A 20,375-nucleotide genomic window follows, 5' to 3' on the forward strand; every position below is an offset into this window, starting at 1 on the left:
TTGTTTTACAAAGAAATATAGTATCTAAGTCTTGTACGTAAGTCTTCTACACACAAATGAGTTCAGTTCTGAGAGCGTGTTCAGAAGTCCAATTTGCTTTTAAGTCCAATGAAGACGGCCTAGGTACCCAACTAACACAATCAGCTATATACTGCACTATAGTAGGTTTATCACACTTTTCACACAAACAATACACAAAAACAAACACAGAAAATAAAGACGACATTTTTAATCTTATAGTTCAGTACCTTGAAAAGTACAGTAGTACAGCGCAACAGCTGGCATCCAGGGGCTGGCATCGGGTGAACAGACAGGAAGAGTTACTGACTGGAGGAGGGAGAGGAGGTGGGAGATGGCAGAGCTGAAGGGTCGTCAGCAACAGGAGACGGAGGGCAATGTCACTCACGCCTGACGGTGACGGAACACAAGTTCGCATCTTTGAAAGTTTGCAGTTTGATGGGTCGTATGCAGGGGATTTACTGTAATGTGTGCAAGACACTTAGAACCGCTTGGCACAGAGTAAGCACAGATGTTAGTTTCCTTCTCCCTAGACCACACTTTGAAGGGTATTTTACTTCATTTTAAAAGATTCACTTTGCTATTATTACCATTGGAAACATCCCCTGTGCAGTTGCCTCGTGACTTATTTGCTCAAACCTGATATAGCTGTAACTTTTCACATTGCTCTTTATTGCCTTCATATGTATATCTGTAATGTCACTAGAATAATTCTGAAAGAGCTGCCTTATACACGGGGTCAGGATCAAAGAGTACACATTTTTATGAAATTAACAACGCTGAGAAATGTACTGACATCCCTGGTTCTACTAGGTTAGAATTATATAAAAATCCACATATAAATAAAAATAAATGCAATATAACTTTCAGCAGCTTTCAAAAGCTCTTGATGTACTGAAAGCTGTTCCCACACCTTTAGAAAAAAATGGACAAACACTAAGGGAAAAAAGGCAGTTAAAAAGTGATTTTTTTTTGAAGGACTTATCAAACTTTTATTAACAGTTTTTACTATGCTAAGTCACTTCAGTCTTGTCCAACTCTGTGCAACCCCATAGACGGCAGCCCACCAGGCTCCCCTGTCCCTGGGATTCTCCAGGCAAGAACACTGGAGTGGGTTGCCATTTCCTTCTCCAGTGATTTGTTTTTAAAAGTGGCTTCTAGAGCATTTCCTGAGATAATCTTAAACATTTTCTGTATCTTTAGTAAAATGTTATCTGCTATTCAAAATGAATCGAAGACATGAAGAGTTCCTGAATCATTAGAATTACCTAAATTCAATTTAAATTTTATTTCACCCCACAATAATTACCAAGACAGAAACTTGGCTTACTGTGTTTTAAAAGGATTTTACGTAACCAGAAATGATGAGGGCTTTCTGGTTGATTCCAGAAAGACTCAATTTACTGAGAACACTGTACATTCCAGTTCATCAACATTTCACAAGACTACCTTTGGAAAAAGAAATGGAAAAATGTTTGACTTGACAAATCAGCGGCGTACAACTATCTCAGCATGTCAGGTAGGGATATATTTTGTGGAACTAACCGTTCGGCTTTCCCATCACAGAGCAGACAGACCTCTGGATGCTGGTCCTTCTTCCATGGTTTCTCTTCTTCCTGGCTCCTGAGATACCAGTGATGCTGCCAAGAAAGCTGGTCCTTCCTCAAGGCTCTTCACTCTTCCAATTCTATATACCCTCCCCTCAGCATCACAGAAGACTTCAAAGGTCGAGGATATACTGAGATTATGAAATCTCTGTCTCCATCCTCATCATCTCTTTTGTGCCTCAGACCTCTATACAAACACCTACTTGATATGTCCATTGCAATAGGCTCCTCAAAACTCAACAGGTCCAAGACTACACCTACCATCTTTTTCCTAGAACTGGTCTCATTCAGTAAGCCTGACTTAGTAAATGGCTCCTACTAATCTGCCAGCTGATCATATCCCACCCACCCCCCAAAAAAGTCATAACTATTCTCACACTCACGTGCAATCAATCACCACCTCCTTTTGATTCTGTTAAATTCATGCAGTCACTTCTCTCAACCTTCTCTGCTATCAACCCGATCCAAATTACTTGCCTCTCTTACACATCTTTCTGATCATTTCCCACCTGCTTTCCCTAAGTCAGCTCTAATTGCTTCTCCAGACAGTTTCGCAGCTTTAGCCAGAATGACCTCTTAAAGTTCAAATCAGATTCTGTCACTCCATTATTTAGAATCTATATTGGCTTCTGATTGCCTGGCATCTGAACTGCTTTGAATAATCCCTGTTTATCTTTGAAGCCTCTTCCCAGTCCTTTTCTCCATTTATAGCTTGCTTTTCCCCAGGCAGAGCCTTCCCGTGTTATTTCCTCTGTGGAACTTCTTTCTCCTACAGCTAACTCCTTTCTTAAGCTGACTCCTACACTCTCTCTTCCATTATCAGCATAAAAATCACCTCCCCAAACCCTCAGATCAGGTGAAACCCACCCGTTACCACTCCAAGCAACTCACCACTCTCTTCCTCCCTTGCAGCACTCCTGTCTTAGTTATTACTTGCTCGTTGTCTGCCTTTCCCACAACATTTAAATCCAAGGGATTCACGATCCCTGCAGCATCCACAACAAACATGGACTAAAGACTGGAGATTCAGTATTGACCGGTTTTATTAACTTCCTGCATTATTCCGGGAAGCCTTAACTTCTCTAGGCCTCCTTTGTAAAAGGAAAGGAAGGGGACTTGATCAGAGTTTCTTAAGCATCACTGATGTGAATCCCTTTTAAGGGAAGGAAAAAATTGGACAGATCTGCGAAGGCTGTGTCTTCAGACTATCCCCAGGTTGAGAAAACTAATATTGTAAGAAACCATGAAAATGTCCTTGAATTGTGAAACTGGGGCTTTATAAAGACCTGTACTGTTGATGACAACACAGTATTTTTAAATCCTGAAATTCTCAGAGCCCAGGAATATGTCTGTGGACCCCCAAGAGTCTTTGGATCCAAATTTCAGAAAGAGATGGTCTCTTCTAGGTCTACAGTGAGCTCTTTCTAAGAAAGTAGATGTTTATTTTCCTGAGTACTTCCTAGTGAGTCAGTCCTGTAGGGCTGTGGGCTCACGAATCTGCCATTTGGGACAGAATACGAGGAATTTCAGAGCATCAAAGCACTCTGAAAAATTCTTTCATTTCAAGGGAGATCCTCAGGTACTAATTCTGGCAACAGGGTGAGAAGCCTTCAACCTTGACTCTGTGGCAATGAAAGGCAGATATAAAGCATGTCTCTGGGCTCAGTGAAATAATCTTTTTGATTATACAGAAAATGTATAATTGTGTAAGAAAATGAACTAAGAAGTGAGAGAAGAACAATAAAAGGCAAGAAAGCAAACAGCCCAACTAAAAGGGGGCCTAGAACTAGAACAGGTATTTCTCCAAGGGCATACTGATGGCCCAGTAAGCCCATGGCAGCCAGTGCCATTCTGTACAAAAATGATCCTGGAATTTGAACATCTCTTTTATGACATGAGTACTTGTTTCAAAGGCCGTTCCCAAGTGTACCTCCGCTGTAGTGTGCGCAATAACCTCTCACTGCCTCTGCAGACTTTGGGTCTGAGACCTTTTTCAGCAGAGCCACAAAAAGCATGATGCCAGCTGCCATCTTACACACACTGCTGTGGCCCTTGCTCTCTTTTGATTTGGAGTCCTCACTGGTTTTTTGTTTTTTTTTTTAAACTTGCCAAGTAAGTAGAAAGAGAAACATCCTTAGTTTTTCTCAAGGTAGTTGGATTTAAACCTCCTAGTGCAGAAAGGTGACATCTATTCATAATAAATGTCCTGTTCTTCGAGTTTCCCCTTCCCTGACTTCTCGCTGAATGCCCAGACACCAGGTTCTTGAATTGTCTAAATTATCAACAAAATGCTTGTTTCCTGGCTGAGACCTCATCCGCCAAGATTCTACTCCGTCTACTGATTTATAGCTGCTTCTAACTCTCTACGAGCAGAACACTGCAAGACAAGTGGTGATGCTGCCTGTGTTCAGGCAAACAGAACAGCTAAAATAAAATGAGCAGCAGTCCAAAGAGGAAGAAGCAAATTGGGTTAAAACACCCCGTTTCCTTCTCTTTTACCACTCGACCCTTTTCACTCCTCTTGTATTTCAAATGACAAGATAACCTCTTTCAATACAATGTCCATAGTACATTGGTCACTTTTAAAATAATATGGTGAGGGTATATATTTTGAAAAAAAAAACCAAAACTTAAAATTGAATAAACTTTTAAGGGAGAAATGAAAATCAATCACTCTCTTCCTTCAAGTTGATGTTCTTACAGGATGGCTGATTCTATATGCTACGCTGCTACTGTCTTCACTCAAAGCCCAGGATAACTAAAGCTTTCACTGACCACTCAGTTTTGGGATCTTTGGTTGTCTTGCCCAATATTTCCATTTCTATCCAAGAATCAAACAGCCATTTGTTAAAGTTGGCATTTTTGTGTGTCCCATGGTAAACAGTCTGAATTTCTATCTCAGGAAAAGGGAAGACCAGGGACAATCTGTAGACTTGAAGCATGGTAATGAGAGACAAAGGCATCTTCAAGTCACCAGATCGCTGAAGGCAGAGCCTGCTAATAGTGGAAAATGTCAGCTCTGGCTCTAATTCCTATCAGAGAGATGAGAGGACTCAGTAAGTCCCAAAGTAGCACCAAGTAACATCAGTGCCATCTTGAAAGCAGTATGAAGTGTATAAAAGCATGCATTTGAAAAAAAACATTCCTACAGTCACTCTTCACACTGAAGCACATTAGCCAGAGACGTCTCTTGATTTTGTGACAGCTGCAACTTTTCCAACGTATGGAGCACGAACGTTACCAACTGGCTTGCTGGTTGAGTGGTCTGGAAAAAGGAATACTCTATCTCACCGGATTGCTGTAAATTTAAATCCATTTCCTCTATTTCTCAGCTCATTTTGGCAGAATGTTTCTAACTAAAAGTGTAATAAACTATATTGTCACACTTCAGGGTTTTTACAACTCCACCTACCATATTTGGGAATAAGGGTTGGGGGAGCAAGAACTCATGAGGAAGTGAAGGCTATTTGGTGACATTCTGTAACCTTTAGCTAGCTGGGGACAACTGAAATCACGTGTTCAAGATGGGAAGCATGACTAATTTGGGATGACTTCTTGTGGCTTTTTTTTTTTCTTACACCACCATCACTGAATTTGTTCAGAAATAGATTTCTGCTTTTCTCAAAATCAGTTTTCCTCTGTCATACAAAACGCGATTCCTTTTTATGAAGGCAACGTTCTTGGTACAATGAGGTTGCGAAAGGTCAGACACGACTTAGCAACCAAACAGCCAACAGCCAAACGGACAAAAAGGTGTGAAACTAGAACGCTACTTAATTTGTAAGTTCCTACAAAAGATACTTTTGAAAAAATCCTAAGGTTTCAATGAACTGTCAGTCAACTCACCAAGGGTAGATTCCTTTGAACAAAAAACCAACATGGCAATAAAAAAACGAGCAGTTACAACGGTATGGAAACAAAGCAGCATACTGAAAAGTGACCGCCTTGGCATAATTAACACACTTCTGAGTCGTCACGGAGGAGGAGAACGGACATCGGAGGAGACAAACAGCACGCGCTCTAATGGAAACGCTGTGTTTTGTAATTCAACTCTCATCCCTTTAATATGCAGAGTCATTATTCTGTATCAGGCACTAGGTGTGATGGTGAGGACATACCAGAGGATAGGACAGAGACCTTGCCTTCAAGAATTAGTAACAAGAGTTAGCTACAGTTAGTAACACACTGACATTTTAGTAACTGTTAATAAGGGAGAAAAGAGAGATACAACCAGAAATTTTGACTGGAGGACTTAAAACTCTAAAAATTTCCTTTGTATCTCTCATTTTAATTATTCCTACAAGTTTCTTTGATGTATAAAGCTATGTGATTGCCCTCTCTCTGAACAGATCAAGGCTATCCCATTCCACAGTGCTTAGAAAATGAAGTACTGGAGAGGTCCTTAGAGACTCATTTGTCTACCCTACACTAAACTGTCAACACACAGGAAAACTGAGGCCGGAAGAGGGAAAATGATTGATTACGGTCACGTAGCCACCATATCTATTTTTATGAGCTCTTCCCCAAGTAAGTTATAACTTGGAGGTGTCATTACAACTAGTGTTTTTTTTTTTTTTTTAAACTCTGTTTTAGAAAACAAACTTACAGTTACCAAAGGAGAAAGGCAGAGGAGGGGAGGGATAAGTTAGGAGTCTGGGATTAACAGAGACACACTGGTGCTGCTACTGCTGCTAAGTCACTTTAGTCGTGTCCAACTCTGTGCGACCCCATAGATGGCAGCCCACCAGGCTCCTCTGTCCCTGGGATTCTCCAGGCAAGAACACTGGAGTGGGTTGCCATTTCCTTCTCCAATTCATGAAAGTGAAAAGTGAAAGTGAAGTCGCTCAGTCGTGTCCGACTCTTAGCGACCCCACGGACTGCAGCCCACCAGGCTCCTCCGTCCATGGGATTTTCCAGGCAAGAACACTGGAGCGGGGTGCCATTGCCTTCTCCGAGAGACACACTACTATAAACAAAATAGATAACCAACAAGGGCCCTACTCTACAGCGCAGGGAATTGGTCAATATTTTATAATAACCTTCAAGGAAAAGGGCTTCCCTGGTGGCTCAGCTGGGAAAGAACCTGCCTGCAGTGCAGGGTTCTGTGCGACCCCATAGACGGCAGCCCCAGGGTTTGATCCCTGGGTTGGGAAGATCCCCTGGAGAAGGGAAAGGCTACCCACTCCAGTATTCTGGCCTGGAGAATCCCATGGACTGTATAGTCCACGGGGTTGCAAAGAGTCAGACACGACTGGCGACTTTCACTTCACTTAAGGGAGAAGAATCTGAAAAAGAATATACACACACATATATATGAATCATTTTGCTGTATACCTGAAACCAATGCAACACTGACTGCAAATTAACTATATTTCTATTAAACATAAATGACCACTTCCCTGATGGTCCAGTGTCTAAGACTTCACACTTCCAAAGCAGGAGGCAAGGGTTCTGTCCCTGGTAGGGGAACTAAGATCCTACATGCTGTGGCATGGCCAAAAAATTAAACACATAAATAGGAAAAAAGTAATTAAAAAAAAAAAGTTTCTCACTTATGCCCTGCCCCCTGGTCTCCACTGGAAAACCAACCTCCGAACTCGGTGGAAGCAATCCTTTCTTGCAGGCTCCGGCCCTTTTTAACGACTTTTCTCAGGCCTCAGCCTTATACTATCTCCTCCCCCGACTGATCTGCACTCCTCACTACATTCCTTGACTCAGCTTTTCTGGGAGAGCTGTGCCCCACGCGGCGGGGGTCTAAAATCTCTCCCTTCATCCATATGTTACCACCTGTTGTCCTCTAAGCTCCCTAAACACTCACTCTGCCCACTCTGCATGCACGTGGCCTCAGCCGCGCATTCGTGTCTGAGTCTTCGTGACCCGTGGACTGCAGCCCTCCAGGCTCCTCCGTCCCTGGGATTCTCCAGGCAAGAATACTGGAGTGGGTTGCCATGCCCTCCCCCAGGGGATCTTCCCGACCCAGGGGATGGAACCTGAGTCTCCCGAGGCTCCTGCATTGCAGGCGGATTCTTCACTGCTGAGCCACCAGGGAAGCCCTCCTCCCACTACACTTTAGCTATAAAATTAAGCAATGACCTCCTCCTTGCAGCTGTTAAGGGCATTACTCCTTTTCTCATTCTTCTTGACAGTTTGCTGTCATTTTACAAAATTTCAGTTGAAAAAAGAAAATATGTGAGCTTGGAAGTCAAAAGAATCTCAGTTGAAATTACAGCCCTTTGGGCACTGATAGTATGCCCTTAGGCACATTATTTCACCTGTGTAACTTCACTTTATCCACCTGGGAAATGGGGGTAATTATAATTCCTACAGTGACACAGCTGTTGTGAGGATGCAACAAGATTATATACGTCAAGGGAGTAACATAACGCCAGGTGCGTAAGAGGTCCGAAGGCTTGTATTCTTTTCCTCTTCTTAAAATTTGCCTCATTTGGCAGTGATGAGATGATCTACCTACTCTTGCCATTTGTTTAACTGCCCCTTTCAGGCCTGACCTGTGCGCTGCTCTTCACTCTATGTTCCATGCTCTGCTACGTCCTATGCTATGCTACTCTATGCCATGAGAAGCATTCTTCACTCCGTGTTCACGACATCCAAATCAACATGTCTCATTCCAGCCTCCAAAACAAGGTTCAGTCTCGAATCTTCACCTCTCTAGGGCTTTTCTACTGAGATACTCCACCTTCCCTTCAAATTCAACAAGCCTAAAATCAACCTCATCTTTCTTCCCCCAAACACAGTTCCTCTCCCACATTTTTTCCGTCTTACTACACATCACCCCAAAGGTCATTCTTGACCCTTTTCTCTCATTCTCTTTGTTTTTTATTCAGTCACCCAACTTAACGTTATCAAAATATCTCTTTCACTTGTCCTTTTTCAAATGGAGTGACTGTTGTACCACGTCCCCTTCTCGAACCTTCAAGTTGCCCAGTGTCTCCTAAACAAAGTCCAAGTTCCGTGCTCTAGCCTTTGTATCCTGCCAAGCTCAGTCCTTCCCCTCCTACGTGACCCTCCCACTGACCCTAGAGTGCAGTCAGTGTGTCCCTGACATCCTGAAATCCCCGCCCCATGATGCCCCTCATGTCTAGCATCTCCAGCTCCTTCCTTCTCAAGTCTCCGTATCCACATTTTCAGGGTTCAGCTCACCTGACTACTCCAGCTCTGTGGATGTGTTTGCTTCTACGAACTTTCACTCATGTTTTTCCCCAAACACACGTCACTCAGCTCTGTGATTTAATTCTTTCACGTGGTCTGTGTTGGTACTGCCCTTGAAATCAGACTGTGAGTAATGAATGGTGTCATTCCCCTTGGTCTAGAACAGGGCTGGATACAGAAAAGTAGCTCGGAAATGCTTGTTGAATAAACACCACATATAAACAGGAACAACAACAACAAAACCTCTGTACAAATAACTGCTACAGATCTTTACCTGACTGAGCAGCCCTGCTTCAAATACTAGAGAGGACTAAAAGGTCACAACAAGTCTGTGAACTGAGTATTCCTCATCTCTGAATTATACAGGTCAAAAAGTAGCTGGCTGATATCACACTTCCTATCTCTTGTTGGTAGATTTAAAAGCAATATTTAGGCAAGAATGCTAACAGTACTGTCCTTAATTAGCAGGAATAAAAGTATATCTGAATCATTTAATTTTAATTACATTATAATTGTAGCACTTGCATAATCCTTGCTAGGAACTATGTTAAGTACTAGGGACACCCAGAAGACAGTCTTTATCCCCAAGAAGCTCCCTTGGTGAAACTACAAAATCTGCAATCATCTGATACTTGGTACATTCTAGGCATGAACCAATGCTACGAGAGGAACACTAATAGAGCCATCTGATGTGGCCATGCCCTAACATGGAAGCCACAAGACAGCGTGTAGGCTGAGCTTGGCCATGAAGTCCGTAACGCTCCCAGGAAGCAGGGTGAAATGCAGACACATATTTGAGAAGAAAATCTATCTACTTGAAAGATGAAATGGGAATGGTGGACTGAGTTGGAGAGACAATATGCAATAACTCAGGTGAGGAATACGGAAAACCTGAACTAAGGAAACATCGATGGAAATTAAAAAGTTGGAAAAACAAATTTATAGTAACAGCCATCAGTAGTTCACACATACAGATTTTTTTCCCCTTGCCATGCCAGGGAGCAGAAGTGCACAGAGAATTTATTCTCCTAAGACTCTTTCTTGCTGTTGCTATTACTGTTACTGCAAAGTCTGATGGATGAAAGGATGAGGACAGTGACCTCCACATACTGGAGTTGGGAACATTGTAACTTCCACTCATCACTTAGGGTGTAAGTCAAGTCACTTCATCGCATTCCAGCCACCACGCATCCCAGTCGGTTCTTCTCAAAAGGATGTGAACTTGCAGGAAGTGAGTCTACTTTGTGGGACTGCTCCCCAGTAAGCACTTTTCCCAAGGAATGTGCAGTAGGGTCTAGTTCTATTACTTTTCACCCTTTTCATATAGGTGCACAAAACCCATGTTAATTAATGAATTAATACAAGGAAGGAGCCTAACGCCATTCCTGAACAGAGCTATTACAAAGATACTGAGTAGCTGTAGACATTCTTTGAACATATGCTCTATCACATGGATAAGCACTAAATTTCCTCATGTGGAAAAGATGAAAGCTAAAGACAGTGACGATAGTAACATCTTAAAGTATATGATCTGTAAAAAATTTTTCTAAGCCCTGTATTTATTTGATCTTACTTCATCCTCATAATCAATATCCTAACAGATAAGGAAACTGAGGCCCAGAGATTTTAACAGATTGCCAACTAATAGAAAAGGAGAGACTGCGGCCTAGGTGACCCTGATGTTCAGGTGTCAACTTTCAGGCATGCCTGGAAGCAGGAATTCTGTCCAGAATTACATACTCAGGGTTTTTCCAAAGTATGACTGGGGGTCAAGGCTGGTAAAAAGTGGAGTATTAAACATCTCTATAGTTATAGGAGAAATCCCTTTCTCTGTATGTAATTATTATACTACTTCCTGAGTAACATGCCTTATATTTTCAGTGAAAGCAACCAAAAGCATTTTGTGGTTTATGATTCATGCTAGATTTCTCTGGATGCTCAAAATGGATTGCTAAAAAAAAAAAAAAAAAAAAAAAAAATTAGGTCTTGTCAATTGTACTGATATATCAGTGGTTATTTCTGTACACAAAAGTGTTCTCAATTTTATGACGCTATCTGGAAGAAGTTCAACAACACATTGTTAATACTCTATTGCTACAAAATAATTTTAAAGCTCCATGGGAATTTAGATTTGTACAAGTTATTAGGATGTGACCTTTCCCTTAGATTTCTTATTTTAGGATCAACTTAACATGGTATTTCCCCAGTGGGAACTGTTGTACTTCCTTCGCAGATAAGAAAAATAGCAATCACAAATTATAGTGAGTAAACTTAGGGAAACATATATTTCTGTGATGCAGATGAAACTGAAATCATAAAAGGTGGCCACACCATTCATTCCTTGGGTTTGAAAGGAAAGCCAACTGGCTTGCTAACAAAAGAACACAAGTCATGCCATTTTGGTATTTCCCTGAAATTTATGCCTAATTGTTTCTTGTCCCAGCTACCAAGTCTTATGACTTTTAAAGATTATTAAAGGTGCTTACGTCACTAAATTTCCTATGTCCTGTCTACTGAGACTATAAAAGGTTAAAAATATCAAACTTTTAATAATTTAAATGATTTCAGATCACAAGATCTGGACTGAAGGACAAGGAGTTCATAAGCGCAAAGAAAGAAAAATCAAAACAACAACTAGAATAATACAGAGAGAGCACAGTTGCTTCACTTTATGGTCCATGGAATAGCAATGGCCTCCAATGGTGAAGCTCTTACCATGTTAGGTTGATTCTACATGGCAGAATTTATGCACGTTATTGGGAGTAGCCAAAGAATCAAGCAAGCTACAGCTAGGACAGCACAGCTCATTACTGGCATTTTTAAAAAGGCAAACGAAATCCTGGAAGGAGAGATCAGGAAGAGGCGTACATTTTTCCTAACTGGTCTAACTAGGTGCCAAAAATCAGTATTTTACACACTGTTAGTTCATGAAAACATTAAAATTATGAGATTAGAAAAAGATTAAAAACTTTTTTCTCTTACAGGAATGAAAGCAGTTATAAATGAAAATCAAGTCACCGCCAAAAGTAATTTTTTGCATCCTCTCTTATCAGACCTTTGTGCAGTAAGTTTTATTAAAATTACTACTTGAGGCCAAACATTGCTTTATTGAAATTATTACTCAAGAGTCTCAAATAGTCAAACCCCTCACCCTACCATGAATTCTTCAGTTTAATAAACTGCGAACATTACAAAAGTTTTTCTTTCAGGCTTAATTGTTTGCAGTTAATCCTCTACATATCATAGCAGTGACTCACATTTTTTAGGTAAAGATAGTACTCATTGTGATCAATTTATATGTTTTTCCAGAAGATGTTACAGAGTTTAGGCACAGTTAGGTTTTAAAATACTGTTTTAGAATGAAAAGATAACTTAGAAATCATTTATCATAATTTCCTAATTTCACAAACATCGAGGGTCAGGAATAGTATATTTTCTTTCTCAAATTCTATATAAACATACATAAATGTGTGTATACTTATTAAGAACAGGAAAGCAACTTGTGGAAATTAGTTTCAATAAAGATGTTGATTATAGATAATCTTTTTCTTTACATGATCTTTATTGTTGTTATTATGTTGCTTATTTGATAGTAAAATGTATATTACACTGCATTATAGTTAAAAAGCTGTAATCTCTATTTCACATCATTAACTGTTACATTTAACCCCCAAATGAGAGTTTAGAATAAAAAGGAAAGACAATCACCAATATCCTTTTTCTACTCGTTGTAATACATTTTAAACATATAATTTTGTATCTTAAAATTTTCTCTTATCATTATATCTTTATCCTAAAATTACTATTCCCTTCAAATATTCAAACTACCAATTTAAAATATCTGATTGAAATAAATCCTTAAAAAAGCGTCTGTATCCATCTCTCTGGAAGTGCTACTTAGTTAAACCTGCATTTTCAAAAGCCATCATTCCTTTATAACAACTAGCAACATGCAGACTTAAAGGCCACAGGGACCTACAGCACAGACTTTACATCTGATTTAAATTTGGCATGGCCCCAGGAAATAATCTACAACTTCACTGCAACCAAGTTGGTTTTTCCTAACCCAGAACAAAACCAACACCTCCCGACACAACCCTGAAACTACCGCAAAGCCCATATTATTCTAATATCTAAACAACCAGTGAAACTCTTCACTCTCCACCCTCATTCGTCTGTCATACACACACACACACACGCACCCACACACACACACACCCGGAGCTAAACGATAATAGATTCAAATGAACAGAAATCATTTAAACACACACTCTGGAAATATGCCTTTGTTCAATTTGCTGCTAATATGTTCTCAGAGCAATGTGAAATGTCATAAAAACGAACAGCACAGGAGTAAATACATTTGCTCAAAACCTTAAACACAGAACTCCTCTTAAAGCAATCAATCTGAAGAAAATGACTTTTTTGAAAAGTGACGTATGTGCATGAAGATACTCACTGTATGTAACTGAATAAGACTAAACAGTAACTGTCTAACAATTAGAAAATTAGAAGCCACCTAAAAACTGGCCTACTAAATTCTGTGATATCACTATGATGAACTACCGTGTTGTCATTAAGCCATCTGAAAGCCAGGTAAACAGGGAGAAAGATACGTAATCTAATAGGGAAAGAAGCAGAAATACTACATAAAGCATAACTGTTAGTGATTTAAAAACATATACAGGTCAGCTAGAACTGCAAGAAAAGAAGCAGAAGTTAGAACAGCAGCTCCTTAGTTTAGTATAGTGTGATTACCGGTGGTCTTTTTCTTGTAAACAATATTTCACAGCTTCTCAGTAACAAAAACATCTTGAAAGAATTTAATGTGAAATGAGACAAACCCAATGGCCCAAATTCAACAGCCAAAGTCATTTTATCTGTCCTCGTTCCTAATCTTATTTCTGTTCATACCACCTCCCCACCTTGAAGGTTTCGGAACCCTATCTGGGTGCCAGCCCTGCAGCTCTGAGTGCATACCTAGCAGCATAGCTGAGCGGAAAGTGTATTTACAGAGGGCAGGCCCGAACCCTGCATGTGAACACATACAGAAAACGATAAAGATCGTGGGGTCCTATTAGTAATTTACAGGACTGCGATTTGCTCTGGCCGGTACACCTCTAATTGAATTCCTTAGCCATAAAATCACTGGGACCAAACGAGTTCAGATATCTTTTATCTAAACTCTTTTTTCTCCCTTACCATCAGTTAACATAATTCTTATGGGGCTTTTCTTCTTTTTATAGATTCATTTGTCTTAGTTATAAATTAACCCAAAAGCAACTCTCCTGACTACCCAGCGCTCCAGTTTCCTGTGTGCCAGGTTCCTTTCTACTTGTACCACTTAGGGTACGGGGCCATTTAACCTTCTGGTTGGTAAGTGATGTCCAGGAAATCATCTCTTGATGTTTAAAGAAGATTCCTCAGAAGGAGAAACACCCCCAGGCAGAGATTCTGCTCAAAGCTGGGCACCCTAGAAAGAAGGGGAGTGGAACTGCTAAAGACTTCCACTTATTTTTTCACTTTGTAAAGTGCTGGTAAAACATACACTTACATAAAAATGTACCATTTTAACCATTTAAAGAGGTACAGCTTTGTGGCACTAACAGCATTCACGCTGCTATGCGCCCATCACTACCATCCCAAACTTCTTCATCTGCCCAGACTGAAACTGAGCTCCCTTTAAACACTGAACTGCCATTCCCATCCCTCCCAGCTCCTGGGCACCAGCATGCTTGCCATCGCTACGAATCTGACTGCTCTAGATGACACTTCGGTTTCTTCTTGTTTCTCTTAAGGTTTCTGAACTCGCGTAGTTTACCAAATTGGTTGAACACACAAGAGAGCTGATGACAAAAAACCCTTCGGGGAAGAACTAACACTTAGTATTTTGTTTTTCATGCCCAAATGCTCATTTTCAGAAGCCAGAGTACAAGTCTGCCCCTTCCTTGGTCTTTCAAGAGTTTAGTCTTTTGATTTTAAATTGGCTTTGTTTTTTTTGGTGTTTTGTTGTTTTGTTTTTTTTTTTTTCAGTTAAACTGATTTTCAAAGCAAACAATACAGCTATCGACTTCCTTTAAGAACCAAAGTTCCCTTAGTATTCCTTGTATTCACAGAACTCCTAGACATTTTACCTGAAAACAGCGCGATCTTCTCTTATCTTCACCATTCAAATATAGGGCTCCTAATTCTACGGGCTCGTTCCAATGCTGTCTTGCATCAAGAACGGTGGACCAAGAGATCATTAATGAGGCACAGACTTAGTTTGCACGCTGAAGTCACACCCTGACCATCGCCAGCTAAAATTTTCGCTAAGAGGTGGTTTCTGAGGACGCAGAGCCTTGTGGGTGTTTTCCCCGACTCACAGGTTTTCTAGGGGCTGGAAGCAACTGGTTGGAGAACTACCTGAGGAGGAAGCCTGTGGAGCTGAAGAACTATGTGGGGAGGAAGGCTGTGGAGCCTAAGGAAGCTCTGTGCATGCACAAGGCTAAGAAGGAGCTCACGGTGTACTCCTTGAGAAGAGGGTTCTAAAGTTGGCAAACAAACAGAAACTCCCTCTGAAAACCAGTGAGACTCTAATGAGAATGGTTACTGAGGGACTCCAACGTAACTTCGAAAGAACGTCTCATCTTGTTGACCGAAAATTGCAAAGATCCAGTTTCCATGTCACTTGTGCTGGGCTTCCTACTGTGAACGTTTTACAACCACAGCCCGACGAGGAAAACTAATAAATGGGTTGGCACGAGAATGTAAACAGCTTTATTCGGATTTCACCAGTTTTTCCACTCACGCCCTTTCTCAGTTGCAGGGCCCAATCCAGGATCCCACACTGTGTTCTGTAGCTATTTCTCCTTATTTCCTCCAGTTTCTCACTCTTTTTTCTTCTTTTTCTTGAGTGTAAGTTTTAGGGAGGTATACTTAACAGACAGTGAAGTGCAGTTGAGCGTACAGTGCCTCAGCCTTTCCTTGTCTTTCACGCCCTGGACACTGTTGAAGAACGCTGCTGAGGTTCTTCGTGGGATGTCTGTTTAGATTTGCCCAACACTGTCTCAGGTTCAACTACCGTTATGGATGTGGGGGAAGAATTCTGAGGACCTGATGGGCCCTTTTCCATATGTCTTATTACTGTGGATATAAACCTATTGACCTGGATTACTTGGTTGAAGTGGGCTCTGCCAGGATTCTCCCCCATCAAGTAACTACTTTTCTCTTTGTAATTAATAAATATTTGGAGGGAGATACTTTGAGGTTCTGTGTCCATATTCTGCTCCTCCTGACACTCATCTTCTGAGTACTGGTCAGTGGCCCTGCCGGGAGCAGTCACTGCTGCTGGGGTTCTCCGAAGGCAAATTTCCATCTCCCTCATCCCTTTCACGTTTACTAATTTAAACTCTTCTGTACGGAAAAGTACTTCTCCTTCCATTTACTTAATCATTCAGTTATTCATTTATTTTGTTTTGCGCCTTACTCATTCAGTCATGTCTGACTCTTTGCAACCCCACAGACTGTAGCCCACCAGGCTTCTCTGTCCATGGGATTCTCCCGGCAAGAATACTGGAGTGGGTTGCCATTTCCTCCTCCAGGGGAAACTTCCCGATCCAGGGATCAAACTTGTGTCTCCTGCATTGGCAGGTGGATTCTTCACCATCTCAGCCACCAGAGAAGCCCTTTATATCAGTATAGAATCATGTGTGTGTGTATATATACATATACATACGTACGTACATGACCGTATATACATGGGGGTCGTAATCCAAAGCTGTAGTTCTTAAAAATGTTATTGTTCAAATTATTCCAGCCTTAGTCACTGGGAGTTGGAATTATTTGAATAATAAAATAAATAACTGTAGCACTGGATTTTAATACGCCAGATAGAATTTATATACCCGAGCATTGGATAAATTAAGCTACTTTCTCCTCTGTAACCTGGCATCATGGCTGCAAGACTTATAGGGAATCAGGCAAGATATTTTCATTTTTCTCTCAATTTAACTACTAACACAGGAAGCTAACATAATGTACTTGAGACTTATTTTCTAAGGATCTGAGTTATTTTCTCAACTTCTAGGTCACTTTCCTATCTTTGTTTTGTCTTAGACAAGTTAAGTTACTGTGGCCTCTGTTCACTGACTGGTAGATTATACAGTAGAAAGTATTCTGATAGTCAAAATAAAAGCTCTCTAAGAAATTTTGCAATAAAATACTATGAAGCATTCGCAGTATTTTTTTTTTTAAGATTCATTTAAATACAAATTTAGTACAATAAGTTCTGAGTTTACCTACCGTTCAGGAGTGACACTTGTTTAAGGAAACGTCCCTCTTGTATGTCTGTGGCTTAAGAGTTGTATGTTGTGGCTTCTTTCAAACCTGAACAACTGAAAAGAAAGAAGATTTTTAATATACAACATATTCAAAATTCTTAGACAACCTCAGCTGTCAAAATGGATAAGCAGAAATACATGTGTTTCCTCTGTTGGATTTCATCTTGAATGTTTGCTTTCCCTGAGCTTAAAACGCTTTGTGTTGTCTAGAAGCAAACAACAGACTGACTCATAAATCATGGAGAATCTTCCTGAAAAGGCAAGTCTGTCACTGATCATGAGTCAAGGTCCTTTGTCTCACCCATCTTTTATGCAGAATTGATAATCGCACCTATGTTGCTGAGCAGACTTAAGAAAAACTAGATCTTAAAAGGATTACTAACCTCAAAAGATAGGTGATTGATAAAAGTTATATACAGCAAAGATGACATTTATGAAAATACAAGCTTGTTCTAGAGGGCACATGCCTGCTAACCTAAAGTAAAAGTGTAACAGCCATTTAGAGACAAGAGACGTCACACATTTCATATGGAGCCTTTAAAAAAATTTTTTTTAACTTTTTATTTTATTTGTGAGTATAGCCAATTAGTAATGTTGGGACAGTTTCAGGTGGACAGTAAAGGGATTTGGCCTTATACATACATGTATCCATTCTCCCCCAAAGTCCCTTCCCAGTGGAACAGATTTATAAAAGGAAGACGCAGAGAGCAGATTATTGAGTAATCATGCCAAAGGTCTAAGAATGTGTATCCTTGGCTCTTACAAAGGACACAGGGATCCGAGAATAGCTGTGTGTTCCATAAAGACAAAATAGCACCCAGTGGCAAAGCCTTATCATCAGGGCCTTCACAGCCAGACCCAACATTCTGCCCAGTCTAACCTCCCCCTAATTCTCATTTTTCTTTCCTTTTTTAAAAAATTCTGCACCCTTCCATCTGGAATTTGCAAAAACTAATCTGTTACACCCAATGAATGGCATGAATGTGTTGCTGTTGTTCAGTGGCCCAGTCATGTCTCCTTGCAGCCCCATAGACTGCAGAACACCAGTCCTCCCTGGGCCTCACCATCTCCCCAAGTCTGCCCAAGTTCATGTTCATTGCATTGGTGATGCCTTCCAGTCGTCTCATCCTCAGAGGCCCTCATCTCCTTCTGCCCGAAATCTTTCCCAGGGGAGGGAATAGCAAACCACCCCAGTATACTTGCGGTGAGAACCTCATGAACAAAGGCATAAACGTAGTGGATCATGAACATAAAATGTTTTCTCATTTTGTTATTTCTGCATGAAAGGAATGTAAACTGCAGCCCACGTATTTTGTTTGACTATTTGTTTCCCCAGCATTGGTTAGTACTTCTGTTTGGCAATTGAAAACTTCCTAATGTGAACTCAGTATCAATGGTTAAGGTAACTATTTTGTGTTCAGCATGGGGCACAGACAGAGCTAACTTGCCTGAGTTTTAGACCATCATGCTTTGCTTTCTGACTGTTGATCTGTATTGTAGCGATGTAGTCTGCATGTGAAACACTCTCTCATCTGTTAGTGAAAAATGAAAGGAGTCCCCACATCAATACGTGAGAAACAGCTTATCTACAATGGATTACCACTTTGACTTTTTTCACCCTTAAGTCAACTAAAAAGGGTTTAAATATGTGAAAACACAAGGAAAGAAATATTGATAAAGAAAAATTTGAATAAAATCTCTATCTGAAAAAGTAAAGAATGTTGATGTCAGGCCAAGATTAAATCATATTAGCTTTTTTTGACACTCACCTGAAATACATATGAATTCATTAAAAAAAAAAATTGACAGGAAAAAGTTAAGCTCTCTGGAAACTGCTACATATTCCTACCTTGCGGCCCTAAGAGTTGGACCAGACAGAAAACTGGGCCAGTTTCTGTGACTTTCAGGAAGTCTCTCTAACTTTTTCTCAAGCCCCTTCTCTTTGGTAAACTCAGTAATCCGCTCTCTGTATCCATTTAGAACTGCACTGCGCCATAGAAGGTGTAGTTTCCAGACATAAAATGTAATAATCGGGCAGAAACTAGATCTATTCTGGGGGCAGTATATACCAAGGGTTATAGTTCTTTCATGCTCCCCGTCTGATCAATTAAATGCAGACTGGTGTAGAGTCATTCATTCATAAATCTCTCTCCTCGTCGATGTAAGCCAGAGAATGAGGCTGCGAAGAGAGCAGACGAGCCCCTCCCACTTCAACACAACCCACACTAGACAGGGTCTGTTCACATCTACCCATTCACCTTTCTATTATCCGAGACAAGCTTTCTACCAGAATCTAAGTAGATGATATTGCAACTTGCTCTACACTCTCTGAAATGGTGAAAATGGTAAAGGCTGACTTAAGAAACAGGAAAATAATTAAAAATGGAAACAACTGAAAACTTATCAAAGAATTACTTCCCCAAGAAGCTCTGGGCCTTGATAATTTTATAGATAATTTTTTTTCAAGTGTTAAAGGCAGAAATGCTTTTTGCTACAAAAATTGTTTCTGAGTAGAAAGAAAAAGAGTGACCAAATTAATTTTCAACACCTAACAAGAACAAAAATACCAACTTCACTTGTTAATATTGACACTAATGTACAAATAAAATGCTAATGAACAAATGCCAATAGTACAGTAAAAGAATAAAACACCATAATAAAGTTGAATTTATCTCAGAAAGACAAAGAAGATTTGATATTGGAAAACCTATTAGAATAATGTGTTCCAGCACTGGAACCACATGACTATCTCAAAAACCACCAGAAAAATACCCGGTAAAATTCAACATTCATTCTTGAAAATATTTCCTTAGAGATCTAAGAAGCTTTAAAAACAAGAGTATTAATCTCAAAGTTACAGCCAACATCATCTTATTTGTGAAAGATTACAGCAGCATCTCCCCAAATATGCGTTCTATAGATACCTAGATTCCTCAAGATTTTCCAGTGGAAAAGTTTCCACCAAGAAAAGAATCTGCACATATTGTTCATCTTTGGAGATTAATAAAGTACATTAACATTGCATATGTTCTGTAAGCTCCGCAATCAGAAAAAAAACCCAACAGTATCAACAATAACAATCTGCTTAGCTATTTAGCTCACTAGTTTTCAAATGTATTTAAACATTTTTCTCACTTTCTATTATTTCACTCAACCCACTTCAGTGTGGCTTTCACCACCCACCTTTCTACTGAAACTCAAGCAAAAGTGACAAGTGGGCTCCTTCTTAATAAATCCATTAGGCTTTTCTTGGTTTCAT

General features: G+C 40.2%; 1 protein-coding gene across 9 annotated transcripts in view; it reads right to left on the reverse strand.

Moving 5' to 3' along the window:
* PPARG (peroxisome proliferator activated receptor gamma) overlaps positions 1 to 20,375 on the reverse strand; it is a 124,477-nt gene that overhangs the window by 83,387 nt on the left and 20,715 nt on the right. For 8 of the 9 annotated variants that reach the window (XM_069561002.1, XM_069561007.1, XM_069560998.1 and 5 more), the window contains exon 2: positions 17,079 to 17,170. Coding sequence is in view for 1 of the 9 variants with exons in the window: in XM_069560997.1 (XP_069417098.1) it covers positions 249 to 285 (37 nt within the window). In the remaining 8 variants the exon portion in view is untranslated. Of the gene's footprint in view, positions 1 to 248; positions 1,576 to 17,078; positions 17,171 to 20,375 lie in introns of those variants that run through there. The other variant, XM_069560997.1, reaches the window with a different exon arrangement.

This window comes from Ovis canadensis, chromosome 19, assembly GCF_042477335.2.
Source record: "Ovis canadensis isolate MfBH-ARS-UI-01 breed Bighorn chromosome 19, ARS-UI_OviCan_v2, whole genome shotgun sequence".
NCBI lineage: Eukaryota > Metazoa > Chordata > Mammalia > Artiodactyla > Bovidae > Ovis > Ovis canadensis.